General features: G+C 44.6%; 1 protein-coding gene across 3 annotated transcripts in view; it reads right to left on the bottom strand.

The window, feature by feature from the left end:
* Positions 1 to 23,105, bottom strand: part of PDCD4 (programmed cell death 4 (neoplastic transformation inhibitor)) — a 29,105-nt gene extending 6,000 nt beyond the window's left edge. The window contains exons 1-9 of one of the 3 annotated variants that reach the window (XM_018562566.1): positions 23,032 to 23,105; positions 18,951 to 19,241; positions 17,326 to 17,417; positions 14,829 to 14,942; positions 8,462 to 8,683; positions 5,333 to 5,430; positions 4,826 to 4,940; positions 1,645 to 1,752; positions 16 to 126 (exon numbers count right to left, since the gene is read on the bottom strand). In XM_018562566.1, the coding sequence (XP_018418068.1) occupies positions 16 to 126; positions 1,645 to 1,752; positions 4,826 to 4,940; positions 5,333 to 5,430; positions 8,462 to 8,683; positions 14,829 to 14,942; positions 17,326 to 17,417; positions 18,951 to 19,241; positions 23,032 to 23,074 (1,194 nt within the window). In that variant the 5' untranslated portion in view covers positions 23,075 to 23,105. The remainder of the gene's footprint in view (positions 1 to 15; positions 127 to 1,644; positions 1,753 to 4,825; positions 4,941 to 5,332; positions 5,431 to 8,461; positions 8,684 to 14,828; positions 14,943 to 17,325; positions 17,418 to 18,950; positions 19,242 to 23,031) is intronic. The other 2 variants (XM_018562569.1, XM_018562568.1) reach the window with 2 other exon arrangements.
* Positions 23,106 to 23,511: the final 406 nt, after the last annotated feature.

The following is a 23,511-nucleotide window of genomic DNA, read 5'->3' as shown; positions in this document are numbered from 1 at the left end:
AGAGGGCAGGCTTACCCTTTTCATCTGATCCAATGTAATCACTCCTGATTTCCACAGGGATTCTAACAACTGGAGCATCATCTTGTAGGTGGTGTCACCACTCGCTTCCAAAACCATTAGTACAGCCTGTGACGAAAAATAAAGTAATAAGACATGGCATTGTATTATATCGGATCTATCTCGCCAATTTCTTCCACCTCTGCCTGTATGCCTACTGTGCTATCTACTTCCGATCTTCCTCCTATTTATTTCTGACCCTCCCAGTAAAGTGTATCTATATCCAAAGCGTTCCTTTAGGCAATGTTGGAGTAGGGAAGGATCAAGTCTCATGTCAGTTTTTTTTCTTTGCTACCTGGGAAATGACCCTTCATGTTCTGTCCCATAGGCACAACAGGAAGTGAGAGGAAATCTGTCCAAGGCAAGGGGAAGTTTATTTCAAGACAGTTTTCCCTAGAACAGGTGCCCCCATTGGAAGTTTTCCCCTCACCTCTAGTTACAGTAACACTTCTAACCGAGTTATTCACAAAAGGGTGAAGATTTTGGAGAAGGCGGGAGAAGAGAACAATCTAGGACAGGGGCGCCCACAATTTTTCGTCTGGAGATCTACTTTTCAAATGACGAGCTCAATGAGATCTACAAGGGTAAAACACCTGCATTCAGGGGCGGGAGGGGGCGTGGCAGTGCAGTGAAGTCAACCGGCCCTCTCTTTTCTCTCTCCTTGCGCTCTCTCCTCTCTTTCTCCCCTGTTCCTATCTGCTGTCTCTTCTCTCTCTCTCTCTCCGCTGTCTTCTCTCACTTTCTCTGCTGTCTCTCCCCTGTCTGTCTTTTCTCACGTCCACTGCAGCAGCTTCCCAAGTCTCCTCTCCTCTCTCCTTCCCGTCAGCAGCATCTGCCACATTCAGCCGCACGAGTACCGCGGGAGGACAGGACACAGGTCAGTGAGCCGATCGGGATCTACCAGTTTTCGCTTTGCGATCTACCTAATGGGCACCCCTGATCTAGGACAACATCGCTGAACGGGAAAGTGAGCTTAATTGGAGAATTTTTCAAAAATCAGCTATTTTGGCCCCTAGATTGTTCACTTCTCCGGCCTTCTCCAAGCTCTTCACCCCTTTTGTGAATAACCCTGCAAGTCTTCCGCAGATAGGTAAAACCGTCCCTGTGGAGAAGCCAGCAGAAAGAGGAACAGGATGCAGTTAAAACGGATCTGTTGGAAACACATAAGTGTATGGACCTGTCAGAGTTTGCATTTCCCACCTCTTCCTGTACCAGAGACAATGGTTACATATTGTGTTATCTCCTACTGGACTACAAAACTCCGTCGCCTCGTCTCCATAACATAAAAGGGGAAAACTTCTGTAATCCAGCAAGGTGAACTGGGCAGGGCCGACAACACTGCTCTGATTTCAGTGCAGCAGCAGAGTAAACAGGAAGTCCGGAGCTCACTGGATTTCAGGCAGATCTACAAGTATTTTCCTGTACTTGCTGGAACGTATAAAGAGCGAAATATGCATGTATTGTGGAGGTACACAGAGTACTTTTTTTTTTTTGCCCAGACATGCACTTTCATAATCATTGTGAAGAAAACAGATGAGCATTACTGTGGTGGATGAACAGCCCGGAAAGGTGTAAACCGGTCCTTACTTCGTATACAAGCTCATGGTGGAAATGAGGAACTTCCAGCTCCTGGAGACACCGTTCAGCTTCAGCTACATCCCAGGATAACACAAATTCTTTCAGCAGCATGTCAATCTAATCCGAGCGAGACAGAAAAATAACAATAATGAAAAATTATGAAGAATCTGTCAAATCCATCCTGACCGGTTACTACGAGGAATGGACACTTCTCTCCAGGTTATAATCACTAGGCCCTATTGTTTACAGGGTAATGTCTACCTTTCACAGGTCGGCTAGAACTATGAGGATGAGTGAAAATCACACCTCATAGTTCTCCTTTAATGCACTCTATGCACTAAGGTAAAAAAAACACCCAGTACCTTTATGTGTCCCCCCCTGTTAAAGTGGAAGTAAAGTCTAAATAAATAAAATTGCTGACACGCGCACTCTGACAGAAGTGACTGTGTAAATCTCTTTGCCATAGACGCTTCTTTTTGCCGGTCAGCAATTTTTCTTTTCTGTACACTGAGCCATGCATGCGCATTTGAGTGCACAGGCTCGGCATGCTGAGATGAAGTAACTCCAATGCACGGGAGTTACGTCATCGCGGTCCGGCCAAATAAGAGGCCAAAGAATCAGAAGCTGGAAGAAGACAGAGACAAAGATGAAAGGGCCGCTGGGGGAGAAGCGCAGCCCTGGAGGGGATGGTCCTGGCAGGTAAGTCTGCCATAGTGTGCCAATATGCTGTGCATACCAGCACATTATGGCTAAAATCTCCCGGGGGCTTTTTTTCTAACCCCTTACTTCTGCTTGAAACATCCAGTCCAGGCTACACTGGTGATTAAATCTCTTTGCTCCTGAAAGATTTCATTACTTGTTGGCAGCGATCACATTTGCTACACACATCAGGCAATACGATTCGAACGAGACGACTGTCAACAAGCAGTTAACTCTTTCAGCAGCAAAGATACTTAGCGGAGCCTTCGGCTAAACAGCAGTAGCAGGGAGAGCTCCCTCTGGTGGCCAATCTGCAAACCTTTTTATTTCAATAAAAATAAGGAAGCTTGTAAAAATGTGAAAGCCTAACTGAACTTTCAGTTTAAATCAGCTAAATACATTCCAGGTATTAAAAAATAAAGTATGCAAAGTGTTAGTTTATTTTCATTAGAAAGTATCCAGAGTAGGAAAACCGGTCCTGTTTCCAGCATGCTGCAGAGAAGCATCATTGCTTTATGTGTGGAAACCGCGATCTCTTTGCAGAGGTCTGAGACCCCCCCTGCTGAATTAGACCTATAGCTCTGCAATCAGTAAAGCCCTTGCTCCTCACTGATTGGAAAGCTATAGGTCGGACTTAAACAGAGGTCGTGTTGGACCTCTGCAGAGAGACCACTACTTTTACAAAAAAGAGCGAGGGTCCTTCTCTGCATCATGCTGAAAATCAACCGTGAAACTTTGCACACCTGAAGTGTATATTAGGGATGCACCGATGGAGATACTAGTATCGGTGCCGATGCCGTGTATTTGGGCGAGTACTCTTACTCGCCCAAATGCTCCAATGCCTAGCCCGATACTTCCTGTATTAGGAAGCCGGGCAGCGGGTCATTACACGCTGCCCGGCTTCCCGATTGGCAGGGAAGCTGGCCAAATCGCTTGTGACGAGAGAGCATGGAGACGGCTTTCCGGCGAATCAGGAAGCCGGCCAAATCAGGAAACCGGGCGCCGTGTAATGACGGGCACCTAGCTTTCTAAATTGGCCGGGAAGCCGGCTTCATGCTCCCTCGTCACCTCATTACAAGGGAGCATTGAGCTGGTTTCCCGGCCAATCAGGAAGCCGGGTGCCGCGTCATTACTCAGCACTCAGCTTCTTGATTGACCAGAAAGCCGGCTCCATGCTTCCTCGTCACATAGTGGCGAGAAGCATGGGGACGGCTTCCCTGTTAATCAGGAAGCCGGGTGGCAAGTCTTTACACGCCGCCTGGCTTCCTTAATTGGACTTACGGTATCGATATTGGCGAGTACGGAAAAAAAAAAAAATCGGTACTCATACTCGATACCGAAATACCGGTATCGCTGCATTCCTAGTGTATATAATATAAACTGAAAGTTCAATTCATTTCCTTAAACTCTTGGGCGCCGTGTAATGACGGGCACCTAGCTTTCTAAATTGGCCGGGAAGCCGGCTTCATGCTCCCTCGTCACCTCATTACAAGGGAGCATTGAGCTGGTTTCCCGGCCAATCAGGAAGCCGGGTGCCGCGTCATTACTCAGCACTCAGCTTCTTGATTGACCAGAAAGCCGGCTCCATGCTTCCTCGTCACATAGTGGCGAGAAGCATGGGGACGGCTTCCCTGTTAATCAGGAAGCCGGGTGGCAAGTCTTTACACGCCGCCTGGCTTCCTTAATTGGACTTACGGTATCGATATTGGCGAGTACGGAAAAAAAAAAAATCGGTACTCATACTCGATACCGAAATACCGGTATCGCTGCATTCCTAGTGTATATAATATAAACTGAAAGTTCAATTCATTTCCTTAAACTCTCTCCTCACTCTAGTTTCAAACAACGTTTTAAATTGGACCAGTCAGGATTTTTGGTACTGCGGAGGCTTCTGATCAGTGCTGCAGGATGTAATTGCTTACATCCCAAGGGTCAAGCGCATCATCAATGGTTAAGTCCTTCTGCCTTGCAGAACTGGGGTCCTAAGTTCAAATCCTGGCCACAACACTATCTGCATGGAGTTTACATCTTATCCCTGTGCTTGTGGGTTTCTTCCGGGTACTCCAGTTTCCTCTCACACTCCGAAGACATGCTGGAATGTTAATTAGCTCCTGTGTAAATTGTCCCTAGTAGGTGTGATGGGGACACTAGATTGTAAGCTCCTTGAGAGCAGGGGCTGATATGAATGTAGAGTATGTCTGGGCTATATAAATGCCCTGTTACAAATAGATAATATGGCCCATCACACCCCAGTGATATTGCTGGGGTGTGAGGGGCCATGAACCTGAAATGTCTATGAAGTTTTTTTCAACTGATTGACTTTTCATTAAACAGAATGGCTGCTTGTTTGGTTGGTAGGTATAATTAGACTATTGTTTTTGTTTTTTAAATCCAAGATCTACCCTTTATCCCATTCTTCTATCTAATCAGTTACATGTAACTAGCAATACTGTAAATTATTTCATATCAGATAGGCAGAAATAGTACTTACCTCTTTAACCAGTTTTTTGACAGGCTGCTGTCCTCCTCCAGACCCCCATACACTGTCAATTTTTCTTCCGCCTTTAGTCATGGCCAGCAGAATTGTGGCCCGGTTCAAGGCCGATCTAGGAGACATAACATACAGATCAGTGTTACAATGGTCAGTCATTATGGGGGGGGAATTTATCAAAGCTGGAGCAGAATCTGAAACAGTTGCCAATAGTAACCAGCTTCTCTTTTCACTCTGTTCAGGTAAGCTTTAAAAATGAAAGATAGAAGCTGATTGGTTGCCATGGGCTCCAGATTCTGTCTGCTCCAGTTTTGATCAATTCCCCTCAGTGTGTCCACTGTCACCAATTACTGCCTTATATCTAAATAACTTCAATGGCTTTTTGGCTGCATTTGGCTCCATAACTGGTTTGTCCGCTCTTGTGCTGCTCTCCAAACCACATTCCCATTGGGAGCGACATCACAATACGTTACTTAAAAAGCACAAAGTATAAATATAAAATCATACCGGGCGTGTTCACAGTCCACTATGCCTTTATAACTCTCCATGTAGGTCCGGTTCAGGATCCCGTCGCCAACCGCTCTGGCAATAAACTGACCCACCAGCTGTAAAGACAAAATTAAGATTTTTTTTTTTTTATTTCATAAAAATATACGTCTGCTTCCAGTAGATTTGGAGCGCTGGTCAGTTCCATATACAATACAGTATATGGCTAAATATTTGTGGGCACCTGACCATCACATCTATATGAGCTTGTTAGACATCCCATTCCAAAGCCATGGCCATAAATATGGAGCCATCCCCACATTACAGCTATAACCTCCTCCACTCTTCTTTCCACAAGATCTTAGAGGGCATCTGTGGGAATTTGTGAGGTCAGGTACTGATGTTGGATAAGAAGACCCGGCTCACAACTGACATTCCAAATCAACCCAAAAGGTGTTCAGTACCATTGAGGTCAGGGCTCTGTGCAGGACACTCGAGTTCCTCCACACCAGACTGGTCACACCATGTCTTTACGGAGCTGGCTTTGTACACAGGGGGCAGTCCTGGTGGATCACAAAAGGGTCTTTCACAAAACTGTAAACACAAGGCTGGCAGGCCATACTTGGTTTTTATCCCAAAGGTGTCCAGTAGGGTTGAGGTCAGGGCTCTGTGTAGGACACTTGAGGTTCCTCCATACCAGACTGGTCACATCATGTCTTTATGGGGCTGTCTTTGTACACAGGGGACAGTCATGGTGAAACAGAAAAGTGTCTTCAAACTGTTACCACAAGATTGGAAGAGCACAATTGTCTACAATGTCTTGTATGTTGTAGTCAGGGGCGTATCAGCCGTGAGGCAACCAAGGCGTTTGCCTGGAGCGTCAGATTCCCTGAGAGCGGCAGTGGCTGTGGTTCTCCCCCTTGATAAATTTTATTCATCAAGGGAAGAGAACCGGAGGCCATCATAGCGGCGGGGACGATGACGCCAGTAATCTGCAGAGGGGCCACATATTTTTCCATCATATAGGAGGTGTGATGGTCAGCGGTCTACAAATATTTGGTCATATAGTGTATATAATGGACTCATTTTCCAGGCAGAATAAAAGTTTACCAACTTCCTACTTCTTTTATGTTAAGTTGGGCCAGGACAAATCCCAGAAGTCTGGTTGCCAACAAAATTACAGCTGGCGCCAAGTCTTTTCTATTGTTGTCAAAATTTCACGTGTCACCTGACTCCTTGTACAAATAAACTATTTTTATTAAAAACAACATTCATTTTAAAACCACCAGCTAATTAAATTACTGCACACAGCCAATTAACACATTAATTTTTTACACACTAGTAGAGCAGCTAATACACAATCTGAAAATGTAACTTCCTGCAATATTAGGCCTGGTTCACACCTAGGCGTATTGCATATGCGCGTCTGTCGCACGTTTTTTTTTACCGCGGTAAAAAAAAAAAATCACGCGACAAACGCGCGTTTCCGAGGGCTACTTGGCTGTATCCCAATGGAAACGCGCAACAAAAATGGCCCAAAGTAGTACATGTACCTTTTCAGGCGTGGGCCGTTTTGTAGCGCGTTAGGGATGGGCTGAAATACGCCAAGGTGTGAACCAGACCCATTGAATACAATGGGATTTAGATGTTTGAGCGTTTTGTAGAGCGTTCGTCGAGCGTAGAACGCGCTACAAAACGTTCAGGTGTGAACGAGGTGTTATGTGTATGTGCCCATCCCTGACAGCACAGCTTACATATGGTGTTCTCTAATGCACGGATGTGACTTGCCGAGGGGAAGGCATGGCCACACACAGGATATAAGTTTTAGACTACATTTAAATGTTCTGGACTACCTGGAATCCCGGACACACACTAACTTCTTGACTATACTGAGATTTTGTTATGTTAGTACGTTAGGGAAGTTCAGAAATGAACCCCCATCACTAGGACGCCTACTAAAAACAGACTCTACAAAGTAATAGAAGGCACCACAAGCTGCTGCTAATGGTTTGGAAGAATTCTTCTCTAGCACAACTCCAAAATGAAAGGAATAGAATGCAAATACTGACTTTGTTCTAAGTCATAGATCAGGCACAGCATCCGGCATCCCACAGTGCAATGATGGAAGCCTCAACAGCCAATTGAGAGGGGCCAGGAGAGATATGCATCTGCTTGCATACTGGTTATCGCCTAGTTCTTGGGGGCTTCTGTATGCACAAGCAGCACAGCACTGTTACAAGTATACCGTATGTAGTGGTACCTTGAGGTACCATTTCTTATAGCATGTGCAGTACCTTAATGACAGCTAAAAGTAACCTCTTCTTTGCCTGTTTTGCAAAGCTCTACTTGTCCACTTTCCAAAGCAACAGGTTCATAGTGGCCCCTCTGGTCCCAATGGGCTCCTGGTGGCTGAACGATGCAGACGATTAAAAGAAAAGGTATGGGCAGCTTGTGGGCCATTATTTAAGTGGACTGGTTGCTTTACCCTGCACAGGCAAAGCAAGGAACACTTTAAAAAGAGATGCTGTCACTTTGCTTCTTCAGGGCAAAGTGACAGTGTCTACCGAAACCCCACCCCCTCAGCTAAGGTATACTCACCGATTCACGCTACCACTTTCCCCTCGCCTCCTTCCCGATGCAGGAGTCCACTAAGCTCCAGCTTCCAAGCATTGCTTGGGCCTCAGCAGCCAATTGCTAGGTCCGAAACACTGTCATATGAGGAAGGCAGTGACACCATCCACCCAGTTATACCCAGGAGCCCTGCACCTTTAAAGCAACAGAGCGAAGGGCTATACTATCAGGAAGCAGTACTATTTTGCCTGGAATAAGCACAGTAACAGTGTATCTTTAAGCATGCTTATTGGCTCCATGATTGGACTGCCTGGATCCTAAAGTTTCCATCATTGTTTTCTTCCCCGAGTTGTGTTAATAGCTTTTCCTGGTCTCATGTCTAAATACAAAGTAAGAATGGTTTCTATATGAAGGTAGCTCTATTTTTTAGCCTGGCGCTCTGTTTTTTTAATGTCCTAAGTACAAGGAGTGGAACCAGTACCTTTTTTTTTTTTTTCCTTTCCTCCGCACCCAGCTGACATTATAATAGAACAACACAAAGTGGAATTTCTCTTTAGCTCACATAAGGTGCATACAAACCTGTGGTGCCCTGGGTGTGTCCAGGGCGAGTTCGGGCAGCTCTTGAAGAAGTTTGTCAAATGAGGATGCCAGGTCTTGCGCACTGAGCACTGTCCCGAACAGATCGTGCAGCAGCTTCGATGTCATCTCCCGGTGGCTGGCTTTTCCCTCTAGTGCCAGGGACACAGCCAGCACTGGGAGGCCGCTCTTCATTTCCCCGAGGTTCAAATCCCTTAACATCTCCTGCAGAGAAAATTTACCTTAATGCATTCTTTGCATTAGGGTTAAAAGCGGCCCAGCACCTTTTTTCTCACCCAGTCCCCCCCCCCCCCCCCCCTTCCTTTCAAAAACAGACATTTTAATTATTGCTCTACAAGCTCAGTCACGTCTGCTTCTTCTGTCCTGGAGACTCCAGCCATGATATCCCTGTTCCCCAGGTGTGTTCCTGCCAACCTTAGACTTCTGGGTGTTCCCGCACATTAGAGGATCCCAGCTCCGCCTGCGGCATTCACCACAATATAAAACCAATTAAAGATCCAGCAGGAAGAGTGGGAAGCCCTAGTAATGGCCACAGCGGGTGTGCAGAGATTCCTCCACTGGAGGCCTAGTGAGATACAGGAAACCGTCCCAGTGAACAGTGATCCACGTGCTTGTTACCACCCTCATAGCTTTACTTCTGTCCACAATCTCCTTTTCTCACTTTTTTTATTTTAAATTTAGTTTAGAAGGGTTAGAACATTTGTCAGTATTTTTTTTTGGATCATCAAGGTCCATGTTGGTGAGATTTAACTTCCCATCCCGGGGGCAAACTTTGTGCCAGGATCTGGCAGGAAGTCATTGAGACAGGGAGCTTTAAAATTCCCAGTGGAACCTGAGCTTTCTAAAAACAAAGATATGCAAAAAATCTTCAGCTACCTAAATCTCTGGGAAAGAGAAGCTTCTCTTGCAAATGTAAAAATTAAGCCCTTGCAGTAGGGCTACCCCCATACTGCAAGGGTTAACTGCTCATTTTGGCCTGGGTGGGGGGCCTAGGGGCTCAAATAAAGAACATATACTCACCGGTTCCCCGGCCTCTTCTCCCCCAGGCTCCAGCGATCTATGGCCCCATGATCTCAGCTACATTAGACGTGAGGATGCTGAGCAATGTTCCACTGCCAGAGCAGAGGAGAGAGATGAGCGTTTGGAGCAGAGGGGAGAGAGGTGAGCGCTCGCTGCCGAGGGCCAGTCGAGTAGGTTTTCTTTATTTTAGCCCCTAGACCAAAACGGGTTGCAGTTAACCCTTGCAGTGCGGGGGTAGCAGAACCTGTGCGGCGGGTATTCAGAAGCCACTGGAGCAACGACTGCTGAATTACAATAGCCTGGTTAGCGAAATGGAAAAAAATAAAAATCTATTAGTGTTTGGCGGCACCCGACGTGATTTCCCCTCACAATCTAGAGATTTCCTGTGACTTCCTGTTGCATCTCTGAGACAGAAAATTAAGGGAAATTTCCCAAAAGAAAAACACAGACAAAAAATAAACTGATAGTGGTTTTTAACCATTTCCTATCCACAACCTAAAAAAACATGAGCCTATTAATGCATTCTTCATAGGTTTAGTTTGATTCATCCAGGTTTGCGACAGCTTTAAAAACACTATTAAGAGAACGCAAACTAGCAATTATGGAAGTAAAACAGCTGTGCAAGCAGAATGATGGCACAGAACCAAAAGGTCCCAATTTGGGAAAGCCAACAGGCTAATTACACAAGTGCCAGGTTATTATCTGTAACGCTCCTTGTGCACGCAGGAAATGGGAACACATGTTAGAATCTTAAATATTTGCTTTGTAATCAGATCACTTTGGGTTTGCAGAACAGGCGAGAGCCTTCCCTGCTGCATTCGGCTGCTTCATTCTAGACAGTGCCGAGCGTGGCTGGGTATGTGAACATAACAGCTGGCAGGAGGACCGGCCACAAACTGGTGCAGAGAAGGGCTGCGAGCTCTGGAATGTACGGATACACCCCTCCGGGAATTGTTCCCCAACAGAAACTGTGCAGATAAGAGTCCTTTCCTTCCCTCTGTGGTGAAATACACCAAATCACTCGGGGGACTTCGATTGGCCGCCCGCTGTCTTCCTCAAAGGATGAAAATGTCATTATTTCAGGAAAATTTACAGCTTACAAGAGATTTGACAACCCTCCCTTTTTATTTCAGTCTGTGTCACTTGTTGGAGGGTTCCCCTCACTTTCTGCCTGGTAAAGCATTGTCAGTAGGACAGGAAGTGGGCGGAAATCTAACAGAGTCTCATGAAGTCTCCCCTGTTACGGCAGAGAGCCGTGACAGGATCAAGAGGTGAGCGAACGCCGGTATATGTTCTCTCACCTCCCGATCTACTGAGCCGACCTATGACAGTCTCATTGTCACAGGTCGGCTAGAACTATGAGGTGAGTGCAAAGCACTTACCTCATAGTTCTCCTTTAAAACCTTCTCCACTCCTTTCAAAACAAAGAAAAACAAGTTCTGGCTGGATGTGGAGCATAGAAGAGAAGATTAGTGTTCAGAAGTTCAGGATGATGGATAGCTGTGTAGGTGTGACATCACCTATTCTGACATGCAGCCTTGTTCTGACACCACAGTGTTTTCTTAGCATGAGCCCACACCTCTGTTTACATTGTTTTTATAGTTCAATGAACAGCACAGTGTATTGTTGTCTTTTTACTTTGTAACTATATTAATGGAAACCAAACGTCATTATAAAAGGTGGACCTGAAGGTGTGAGCCCCATTCTAACCTGCACATTGAGTGCTAAAGTAGAACAGATGCCAATGGCCCAATGGAAGTGACAGTTCTCTCTTCAGTGTACAGATGGCATACCTGAATGCTGAGAGTAAAGACTGTTCATGGCAACAACCCATAACTAACTCAGAATTAGACATATGAAAGTATTGAAGTAGAACTCCAAACCTCCACACTTCAAAGTAATCCTTTCCTCCCGTCTCCTTCTCTACTCTTTATTTATCTGACATTTCTAGCTGAACACCCTTTTCCAGGACTGTAATGTAGCAGTCAGGTGACTAATCCAGTCCAATCCCAAGTCTAAAGGCTCATCTCTTCATGGAAGCCTATCCCACCTCAACCTAACCACTGAACCATCACATTCTCAAATAATTCATCCACACACAGCTACCTCCTCATGTATCACCTCCCGCTCCTCTTTTAGAATGTAAGCCCTCAGGGGCAGGGCCCTCCTTACCATCTTGTCTTGAATTGTATTGTAACTGTAATGTCTTCCTTATATTGTAAAGCGCTGCGCAAACTGTTGGCGCTCTATAAATACTATGTAATAATAATAATAATAATAATAATTATTCTTCTCCTTGCTTTGTTATGATGGAGGGCAGGGAGCTGAGGTGATGCAGGGACTACATGACCCAGATGTCTGTGAGCTGCATGCTGTAATGCAGGGCTTTAACGCACAGGGGAAAAAGTGGAGAAACCCCCTCTGCAAAAGAGAAGTAAAAAAACCAAACTGGAGTTCTGCGTTAACACACTGAAAATGTAGAGAGGACGGGGTGCTTATAGGAAAACCTTCTCTTCACTGACTTATCCCGGGAACAACAGAGAACTGACAAGAGCAAAATCTGCCGTTGTGCTATTTATTTTCAGGAGACTGAAATAAATCTGAGATTGTAAAGACAGACACTATTAACTATAAACTTAGTGAGCACAAAGCTCACATAGGGGCATGACTGGAAGCCATACTTTCAAGCACTGAGCCCCGCATTGGGAGACAGAAGCCTGCACAGCTGGTCCGTGCTCAGATGTTCAAGTCTATCAGAGGGCTAACACTGGCAGATATTAGGGTCAGACAGGAGCACTAAAAGGTACGATTATAGCACCAGAGGGTGCCTGTCATGCACTTGTGTGACCCTCCAGCTGTCACCACTTACTAAAGCCACAACCAGCACTCCTGTTAAAGCATTTATGAACCCAAGAAAGAAATAAAAACCTGACATAAGCTTTACCCCTGTCCTATTCTATCCAAAATAAGCTTTAGTTTTAGACCCGAGGTGGATGCAAATGCTTGCCGGAGCCGATGCTGTTTGGACTACTGTTTACAATTCTAAACAATGTCTGTGTATATGGCAAAGAAAGCTCTTTAAATAACCTGGTCTGTTACTATAGCTCAGGAATTCTATTCTAAATCTTTCTATAAAACACGCCATTGTCTTAGACCTGTGTTAGGTCTGTTGTCTCACACTGCAATACACTTTTATTGCTCAGACAGCAAACGAGGATTGGTTTGCAGCCCGGAGCAACAGAGCAGATCTTTCCATCATTAGCTGAACAGAGCAAACATACAGGATATGGTCATCCAAAAAGAAACTTTATTTCCTCCCATTTGCTGTGTGGCTTAAAGACACTATTCTCAGGGTTATTCACTAAAGGGTGAAGAGGCAGAAGAAGTGAACAATCTAGGCCAAAATAGCTGCTTTGGAAAAATTCTCCAGTTCAGCTATGTTGTCCTAGATTGTTCACTTCTCCGGCCTTCTCCAAACCCTTCACCCTTTAGTGAATAACTTGGTCTGAATTGGTAAATCCCAAGTTGAATCGTTCAAAATAATGGCCGAGTCTCTTTTATTTCTGTTTTGTATTAGAAGTGGCCGCTGTGCCCACTATCTCCCTGGCCACCGGTCGTGTAACATTCCTATGCAGTGAATGGTGAGATAAGTACATGGTTGTTTGCTGTAACGGGATGAGCCGTGTCTTCCACTCCCAGTCTGACCTACCCGCTAACACAGCATTGTTTGACAGGCCAGGAGATTTCTGGTCTGTCCTGCTCACCATGACCTAACACTTTGACAGGCCAGGAGACTCCTGATCTGTCACATCCATCTATCCTTGCTGCAAGCAATTGACAGGCTATGCAAACGGAACACTAAGCATAGGCCATGAACCCGCCCACAATCCTGTCCACATTCCTGCAGTTGAGTGAAGCCCAGAGTTAAATTTTTAAAAGAGACTTTAATACATGCAACAATTGCTGAGCCCCCAAAAAACAGGGAGCAATGCCTAGGTAAAGGGCACCTCACCGCCCTAGTGATTGCACTATAAAGAAACTTTATCATAATGGGCAAAGTGACAGAGTCTCTTCAAAGCCCACCCCAGTTATAGTCACCTCTGAAGACTCCCTTACCCCTCCTCCCCTCTGTTGCATCTGCCACAAAAACTACATCTTTGCCACCCTCGGGTTTACATTTATCTCTATCCTAGCCAACACATGCATATTCTCTCTTCAGCTCAGCTCTGTATTTTTTTACTCTACATGTGCAAATTATTTTAGTTTGATATTGCTTTACACTAATAGTCCTTTACAGAGATCGGTGAAAAAAGCATCCGTCTCCGATGCATGTTTTAGAGGCAGGTTACTGTCGATTATGGGCATTCCACTGGGTTTACAAGTATTTCTATGGGCTAAGATCTATTGTTTGTAATTTTACAGTCTCAAGCTTTTTGTACTTGCATGAATACACTTTTTAGTATTGTGCAGTGACTTGTTTTAGGAGTACTTACTTTCTTTTGGCAAACTATCCAGTGTTTCTGGGTATATGATGTGACCTCCCATGATGCTGTGCTCGGGGGGCATAGCAGCCATGTGCCAGGTCTGAACTCTAGTCATGATGGAGGGGCAACACAGTTAACCCCATGTTTACTCTGACACAGAGCTTTCACGGGGCATTTTGTGGCAGCTGTGATGGGGGAAGAAGTAGCAGGGAAACTATCGGGCGGATTTAAAAAGAGACTTCGTCACTTAGCCCATTTCAGCTCTTTAGCTACTTCAATAAAATCAACCCAATGGATTGTGAAACATTATTATGAAGCTTTTTCATGTCTTGTCTTCAATCCTTCCTGAAAAACAGCAGTGCAGTTCCTGCTTTGCGAGTGTGTCTAGGCAATTGTGTGCATACAGCCTGATAGCTGTATATCTGCACTGTGAGATCTCAGGCACTGCTACCTCTGACTGATAGTCTCAGGAGATCCGGCGTGAGATTTGGCAAGGTCACTACTCTGCCACTCACTGTTAATCTTGCTGCAGGCTCTGATATGGGGAAGCAAAGCCATGTCTTTACCAAGATGGCTGCCCCCATGCAGTGACAGTGCAGAACAAGGCAAGGTAAGTCAGTAATGGGGAAAAGATCAGCTGCAGGGTGACCACAAGCAATATTGATGCCTAGTTCTCTTCCCCCTGCCAGGCTTTTATTGGGCACCGTTTGCAAAATTCAGTTTCCCTTTAACCACATACAAATATAATACATTAGGTTTTGCAATAGTAGTCCTTACACCTTGTAAGCATGATACAGAAAATTATTAATTTTTGCCCATATAAAATAAAAACTGGGGTAACATACTGCAACTTCATTGGTGTCTCCGTGTTCGAAATACTCCTGCACGATTGGCGTCACAGACTTTTCAAATGCGTTTTCATCCAAGGGGAGCACAGTCGTCTCGTAAACACAGTTGTCCTATAAAAATTCACACGAGGGGAAACAAAAATGCATAATCAGCAAATGCGGCGGAGCAAACAAAGCAGGACCCACTGCCTTTTCTCTCAGACTGCTGAACTATTAAACATGAAATAATACGGAGCTCAATCCCTCCAGCACTTCCACTGGCACGGGGATCTGCAGTACACAACAAATGAGCAAAAGAAAAACAGCCGCACAAGCAGTCCTGGCTGGGAGATGTGCAGGGTAAACAGACACGGCCACGCTGAAATTAATGAGGTGTTGTCGGCTGTTTTCTTATCCAATATGTGCTTTAAAAATGGTACAGAGGGCTCGCTGACTGACCACTTCCCAAGTTTTTATGGCTAAACCGTACATTCAGAAAAATTAATATCTTCATATCTTATCCATTGCTTTTGAAACATTGTCTCTGCATTAGATTTCCTTTACATTTTTCTTGTTTTTTTCGTTACCAATGACATCCCAAATCACTGTAAACAGAACTTTTCTTGCAAAATCAAAGTAGAGAAACCGGATAGTTTCATTTCTGCTTTTTGATTGTTTCTTTCAACCGGCAGTAGAGAAGAGGTTTTCAGCCCACATTTCCTAGGGAACGGTTATTTAATAAAGGGGAACTACAATGATTTTGAGCAAATTTCAGAAACTTTTTAAAACATTTGAAGCTAAAGTGTGGAATTTTTACAAAAAACTACCCTTGCAATGGGAGCCTTCCCGACACTGCAAGCTTCAAATGTTCATTAATAGAAGAGGAAAGCACCAGAAGCCTGCAGTGCGAGTATGAGGCAAGAATTACACCTTGTAGTACGAGGGGATCCCCAGCGCAAAGATATATCGGTTTATAAAAAAAAAGCCTGGAGCTCAGCTTTAAACTTTTTTTCAATTTATAAATTGATGGGTCATATCTCTTTTTTTTCTTAGCAATTAATATGAAATCTTAAAGGAGAAGAACTGCTAGGAGAGTAAAATGTATTCTCCCAAAGAAGTGGCGTCACAAGGGGGGGGAAGGGGGTGCAGCCCGCACGACACCATTGGAGGGGGTGACACCAAAATGACTGGCAGTCATTTTGGTGTCACCCCCCTCTGAAAAGTCAGGCACTCGGTCATGGACCAAGCGCCCGACAGTTTCGGGAGAGAGGAGGGGACCCGGCGGCATACCTTATTCCGCCAGATGAACATCCCCCTCCTCTCTCTGCCTGCGTCTATCGCCAAGATGGCCGCCGGCAGGTATCAATAGGATGGCCGCGCATGCGCGATGATGTCACGGCGGGGTGTCACCCAGTATCTGCTCCAGGTGACACTCAGGCTCGGGACGCCCCTGCTCCCCAATAGTTTTAGCTGTAGATCGAGTACTAAGCAATCACAATGCGTTGATCACTAAGCTCACGGTCTTCTCCCTGCACAGAGTGGTGATTGTCAGTCATCATGGCTCCCCACAAGGCTTCCCCCTTACCCCCTCTGTTCCCCCGGTGCTCATTGGAAGGACAGACAGGAGAGGGGGCGGGAACAACTGGGGAGAAAGAAGTCACTTCTCTGAATTACTCAGATGTATAATTTGAACTGGACCTATTCAGCTCTGTGAACATCTAGTGCATCTTAGGCCAAAACATTTTTTTTTAGGGTTGTATGGTGTAGAAAAGTATTAGAAACCCGGTCCAGTTTTTATTGCCGCCAGTTTCCTCTCTGGACAGATTCACAGTCTCTATAGGCCTGAGTGGATTATTTATACGCTCAAGAACAGTCATGGGGAGTGGAATGTGTCCAAAGCTGGGTATACACGGTTCTATTTCTTTCGTTCAACCCACGGGCTGAATGAAAAATAAAAATATAACAGATTCCTCCATTAACACTTATGAGCATTAATGGACAAATCCCTGTAGTTTCCTTGGCGGCTACTGTCAGAATACTCAAGCAGAGCTAGCTGTTGATTTGCTGCTAGCGCCATTCGGCCGAGAATTTTCAGACCTGCTTCTTTGGTCAGCTGATTGATGGATGCTGGGCAGAAGGGTGCCGTCAGTGGCACCCATGCAGCAAATTTCAGCTGATTCATCGAGAACCAGCTGTAGTTCAAAGCGTGCATCCTACTTAAGAATGTACAGAATAAAGGATTTTAGAAAGTTGATATTAGCACAGGAGCTCCAGCAGGTTCTAGCAGTGCCATCTCAGGATGACTGCGTAGATAACTGGTGCCTACTAATCAAGGGAAAATCTAAGCGTAATACTTTTTCCGGGTTAAGTGTATTTTAAAATAAACACATGACAGGTGTGCATGGCACCAGAATGTATAGGTGCTATACACAGTGAATACATGCCTATTTCCACCTTTACTGAACCAGTTTACCAGCTTTATTTCTTCCACACAATTGAAGTTACCAGGACTTACCTGATCATCATAATTTGGATCTTTGATGTCAACTTCTTCTACATCATAAACTTGCCCTGGTGTCCCCCATACCCCTTTACCACCAGCTCCACAAAAAAAAAAAAAAAAAAAAAAACAGGATAAAGTTACAATAATTATTTAATTTATCCTTCTAAAAGCCAATTGTGCTGCCGTCATATCATTCTGCATCTTACGGCCTTCCGTCATATCATTCTGCATCATACGGGCTTATTTTATACCGCTAAAATGTATACCCTTCTAGCCAATCCTCCAGAGCAGGGTTGCAGCTAACAATTATTTTCATAATCGATTCATTAGCCGATTATTAACTTCGATTAATCGATTAGTTGTATTAAAAAAAAACTTTCTCTCTCCAAACCAGCTAATCGATAATCAGAATAGTTGCCAATTATTCTCATAATCGATTAGTTGCTGCAGCCCTACTCCAGAGGTTAAAACAAAAAATGAATTCTGCAAATACTTACGTGAATTCATGTTTACATGAGATTCTGGGTCAGAAAAAGGGTCTGTCTTTAGATTGCTACCTGTAGACGTTCACACTTCACCTTTTGACTGTCCTTTGTCCTCATAAGTTCTTGAAGACTCCAGTGGCAATCACTGAGAGATGGCAACAAAACCAGAGATGGCAACAAGATCAGCCGGCGGCGGGCCCAGGCAACAATGGCGGATCACCGGTCTAGGGATGCAGCTAACTTATTTTCATAATCGATTAGTTGCTTGATTATCTACACCGGTCTGCACTCGCGGAGGATCATGAGATGGCAAACAAGTAATTTTTTTTTTATGGTCGTGAATAAATGGGTGGGAGGGATGGTGTGGTGGGTTTTCCCCAGGATGGCCTTTAAAACATGGGAAGCAAGAGACTGCCTAAGACCCTGGCTGTTCTTACACAAAATGATGCTTCCCACAGCACTCAGCAAAACAAAAATTTACCCTCCCAGCAATACAACCCGAAGAGGTCAATGGACTCTGAATGCAGCCAGCAAGAGGGTCTCTATGGCTCTCAAATCAGGCTGAGCTGAGTGCACCAAAGGCACCTTGTCACAGTTTAAACAGCAACAATTATTTTCACAAGAGGTTGAATTGAGAGTTGAATCTCTGGTTGTCTTCTACAGATTACAGCGTCATGCACTTTGCTCTGTTTACTGCATTACAGTTGTGGTGCATAATTATTTCGATTTTGAGTAGTCGTGAAAATGCACCGATACTAAAAGCCGATACCGGTGCTTTAACTTCTTAAATTGAAGCAACTCGGCAGCGAGTACTGGTGAAAATGCCCAGTGTCAGTGCATCCTTAAAATAACTATATAAAATAAAAAATATTTGAATTTGATGAAGTTCTAATTTGGTACCATTAAAGTCCGGCATGGTGTCTTACATAGGTACAAAGTTAGTCAGCTCTTGTTCTGGTAGAATTATATAAAATCAGATTGGTATTGTAACCCACCAAAAACTTTGTAGGCATTCGATTTTTGACCAAGCAATGATCTCATCTGCTCACAGAGGTGCCAAAACATTACTTTCGGATCACTGCGCAGGAAGTAAATAAAGCCGGGTTATATAAAACGTCCGATATAAAACGAAGAGACGGTTGCTTGACAAACCTTTCTTTGGCAGCCCCCTCCCTTTGCCGGTCCGTGACTTGCGGTCCATAAGTTTGGCTTTTGGGCTGGTGGGTAGGACCCCTCGAGCGTTCTCCCCATTATCGCTGACCGAGTCGCCTCTCCCAGAGTCCCGCGAGGAATTTTTGCGCAGGCGTCTCTTGGCTTTGGCGTGAAGTTTGGCCTCGTTAATTGAAGAGACTGAACCGTTTCCATTCACTTCATTCCTGATTTGATCCGTTCCGGTGTTCTCTTCATCCCCATCAAACAGGGAATCGTTCAGGTTCTCGGCGTCTGCGGAAATGGCACAATGTTAGTGGAGCAATAGAACTTAAATGGGGTTTATAAAAAGAAGCATTGATTCACCGCCAGTGAATGTTTAGTGAATGTCACTGGTTTATAATAATGCCCTAAAGTGTATCTAAAGTCGAAACTATTTTATTTTTTGATAGAGGGGTTATAAACTCTGTCAAGCTTTTAGTACTGTCCCCCAAAAAAGGGACTGACCCCCTCTATGAGGCTAAGTGATCACTGCCACCAGAACCAAAAAATTGGAGTGGTCAATGGAGCAAGTATAGCGGGGGGGGATATCTTCCAATGGCGGTACCTGTTCCCAGTGACAACTGCCTGAGAGTAATTTCCTCACTTTGGAGAGATTTGATCTCACTTCCTGTTGTGGTCAGCAGGGCAGGAAGCAAAGGAAATCTTCCCATTGGGTTAGACAAGAAAAAAAACAAAAAACTACGCTCACCAAAACTAGTTAAAACAGTTTCGGGGTTTAACCTTAAATTTGAATTGCAGGCAGATATAGGATACATAAATGAATGCAGCTCTATATTCATAAATACATCCACAAGTGTATTTTATGAATTCAAGCAGTGTAAGTACCTGAATTTCACATGGTAGTAGCCCTTTGTAATCTCCTATAAGGCAGCTCCCTTACTAGGAGAGGGGCAGGACTGGGAGCCAATCAGGTGGGCTGCATGCAAACATGTGGACAAGGAGCATGCTGATAGGAGAAGCAAAGAAAACAGAAGGATGAACTCAACTGCCTCCTGTGCCTCCTTCGCTGTTCAATAAGAGAGACTTGGGGTGGAGAAATTATGGCACTGTAATTTTTCTACAATCTATAAATGTGGTGCCGTCCCCCTGGCTGTACTGTGTGGCACAGCTGACTCCTCCCCTGCACCACCGGTCCGGCCCCCTGTGACAGCTGACAACTGTCTCCTTCCCCACACCACTCTCCATCCTGATCTGTCACAGGAGGCCGAGCGGGGTAGTGCGGGAGAAGAGCTCGGCCTCCTGCGACACACTCATAGTGCTCTCCTCTGCGGCCCTTCTGAACGTTTCTCTCCTCCCCGATGGACGCTGCTCTGTATCAGAGGAGACATAGAGCAGTGCCCAGCAAGGGAGGAGAGAAACCAGCATCGCAATTTCATCCAAAAGATATAATTTTGCCCAAACTGCCATTTTCGTCCGATATGTTCCTGCGGCCGAACTTTTGAGTGCATCCCTAATTTGCGCAAATTTTGTGCTACATAAAAAGGTTGCACCTAGCGTTGTTTTATTCTACCTGTCAGAAACTATATAATTGTTTGGGGGGTTTTAAGCTGTTTTCTATCCAAAAATTCAGATTTTAACATGTGTGCAGAAGTAAAAAAATCTGCTCCGGGTGCAAAGCGGTTAACCTTTAAGAACAAAAATAAATATTGCATAAGAGAGTCAGCTTTATACAAAACTGAGGTTTCATTTTCTGATGATCGTCAGTGGATGGAATCGCCCTTTAATTTCACTTCCTTGTACATCCCGTGGTCAGCATTTCGCCATAACATTGAAGGTGTCACTCCCTCACTGCTGGGCTCTACAAGTATTTATCTATTCTACATAATGAGGAATTCCCCAGGAGAGGGTGACACCACCAACTGACCTTGTATTAGATTGCCAGAACTGTGAAAAATCAAGTGTGGGGTGTGTGGCAAGAGTAAGGAATGGTTATAACTCCGAATATATTTTTATGTCATCTGTGTCCTATTGGTTGTTTCCCTTCTCTTCCTGTCCTGTACACACAACAGGAAATGAGAGGAAATCCCATGTTAGACAGTTATCAGTGCAGCAAGCGTCCCCCATTGGAAGATTCCCCTCTAATTCATGAAGCTGACAGGTAGAGAAAATTATTAAGCAGAAGATCCTGATCTGTACGGAGCGCTCCGATGTTCTTAAGAGACAGAGATCGGTATCGGTCTATAACAGGGGTCGGCAACCTCGGCACTCCCAGCTGTGGTGAAACTTCAAACCCCACGTGCCTCCGGGAGTCATGCCTGTGGCTCAGTCTTGCAATGCCTCATGGGACTTGTAGTTCCACAACAGCTGGAGTGCCAAGGTTGCCTACCCCTGGTCTATAATATTGGGCACTCAAAAGTGCTGCAATCAATATCGGACATGTCTTCTCTCATTTTACTCCGCTTTGATGGGAGACACACGGTGATTACAATGCTATTGGGAGTGTTTATCTTTAGCGGTTTAACCCTCTCCTATTATCTGGGTGTATAAGAGAGTACAGGGTAGGGCCAGCTCTCTCGGTGGGTTTGAATGTTATAGATAATGCATTTAGAAGATGGAGTGTGTAACTATAAGGAGTCTTTTGAATGTTTGGAAAGGCCTTATCACTTTGTTGCAGTACATTTAATTAAATTTTTTAGAGTTGAACTTTGCTGCTGTGGTCTGGACTGGTATCTATGGAAGGTGGGGTGGTCGCTTAGATTGGGTGGTGTCATGTGGCCTTCTCTCCCCTCCGCCATAGACGCACACTGTAGGCTGATCTTCTGACCCAACGATCAAGCCCAGAGTGGTTGTAAGCACATGATGAGATATGCATTTCACATCCATATATTTATTCTATATTACGATTATGTAGATTTACTGCATTGATTTTATTGTTTGAAGTTTATACAACGCCTCCCCTGAGGAAGCCCCCCGGCAAGGGGTGAAACGTGTAGAAGACAAAGCCACACCTTTGGATTTCATATTCTAATGTAAACTAACACTCAACTTGAAGAAGGATGTAACCTGCTGGGACTAGACATTTATATATTTGTCTATACATAATGTTTCAAGATATTACTATCTGTGGTTTTTGTCTCCGAGGCAATTGTTATACAACCTGCGCTTGATTTTTTTAATGTGGTTTTAACATTTGGTATCCAGGATTATTTAAGTATGCGTTTTATTAGTATATTTCAATATATGTAATTGATTTTTATGAACACCTGTAAAGCCCCTTCACTTGTAGTTTTTTTATGTATTTTTGGGGTTGTGGTGTGGGTGGTACAGTGGAACTTTCTAATATTCAGGGCTAGTTCACACCAGCCCTAGTGCGTTCCTGCCCGATTTGGTGCCGGAACGCACTGGATTGCATTCCGGCCTGCTCACTTTGTTTTGGGGAGGGATGGGGCATGGCGGTGCAATGAAGTCAATGGTACAGCAGCCACGCCCTCCGGCCGCAGTGCGATCTCCCGCACCGGAACATGTGGCAGTCCAGTACGGTCAGAAAAAAAATAGTACATGCAGCATTTTTTCTAATCGCACCGGACAAAACGCACGCGCTGATGTGCCACATGCTCCAGTGCAGGCGATCACACTGCGGCCGGAGGGCAAGGCTGCTGTACCATTGACTTCAATGCACTGCCATGCCCCCTCCTGCCCCAAAACAAAGTGAGCCGGCTGGGATGCGATCCAGTGCGTTCCAGCACCAAACCGGGCCTGAAATGCACTGGGGCTGGTGTGAACTAACCCTCCCACATCAAAAAAGAGGACAAAAAGCCTAAAAAAATAAAGTAAAATAAAATAGAAAACCCAGCAAAACAGCTGGCTGTAGGGCGTCTGTAAACATTCAACGAAAGTTCCTTATCTCGAAAAGAACAAAATACCGATATGATTCGGCACTCACACTCTGTTCTGCTAATACTGATAAACACTAATAAAAAGGAGCAAATCATTTTCACATCTATAACAAAGCACACAAAAACAAATAAAAGGGTGTTTTGTTATAATAAAATAAATGTCATTTCATTTGGCAATCTCTTACCTAGTAGATTAGCATTTATTTCACTTGGTCGTTCTACTTCCATGGTATTGGTAATTCTAACCTGATGCAGTAACCTGCAAAAATACACATACATATATATTAAAATATCAGACAAAAAAAAAAAAAAGGTAAAACAAAACAAAAACGAATGACACAAATATGTTATCAAGTTTCATTTGCAAGCAGCACACAGATCACACAGGGGAGGAAAACAGACACACAGCCACGAGTACCTCAGCACCGACCAGACTGAGCTCAGTCAACAGCTTGTAAAGCAAGTCCCTTATGGCAGTGCCAGGAAAGGTCCCTCGTTCTGCTGCTGGGATTAGGATCCCAGACTTGTGGGAGATATACAGCCTATACTGTCAGCAGGGATTTAGGACACGGCCCTTGCACAGTAATGAGGAGCATTGTGCTAAGATTGGAAACAATTACAGGACTGCGCTCAGCTGCATCTCCCAACAATAGAAGAGTAACGAC

The sequence above is a fragment of the Nanorana parkeri genome, unplaced genomic scaffold (genome assembly GCF_000935625.1).
Source record: "Nanorana parkeri isolate BGI_ZX_2015 unplaced genomic scaffold, ASM93562v1 scaffold585, whole genome shotgun sequence".
Classification (NCBI taxonomy): domain Eukaryota; kingdom Metazoa; phylum Chordata; class Amphibia; order Anura; family Dicroglossidae; genus Nanorana; species Nanorana parkeri.
Note: the sequence above shows the minus strand (reverse complement) of the source record. Positions and strands in the feature narration are given on the sequence as shown.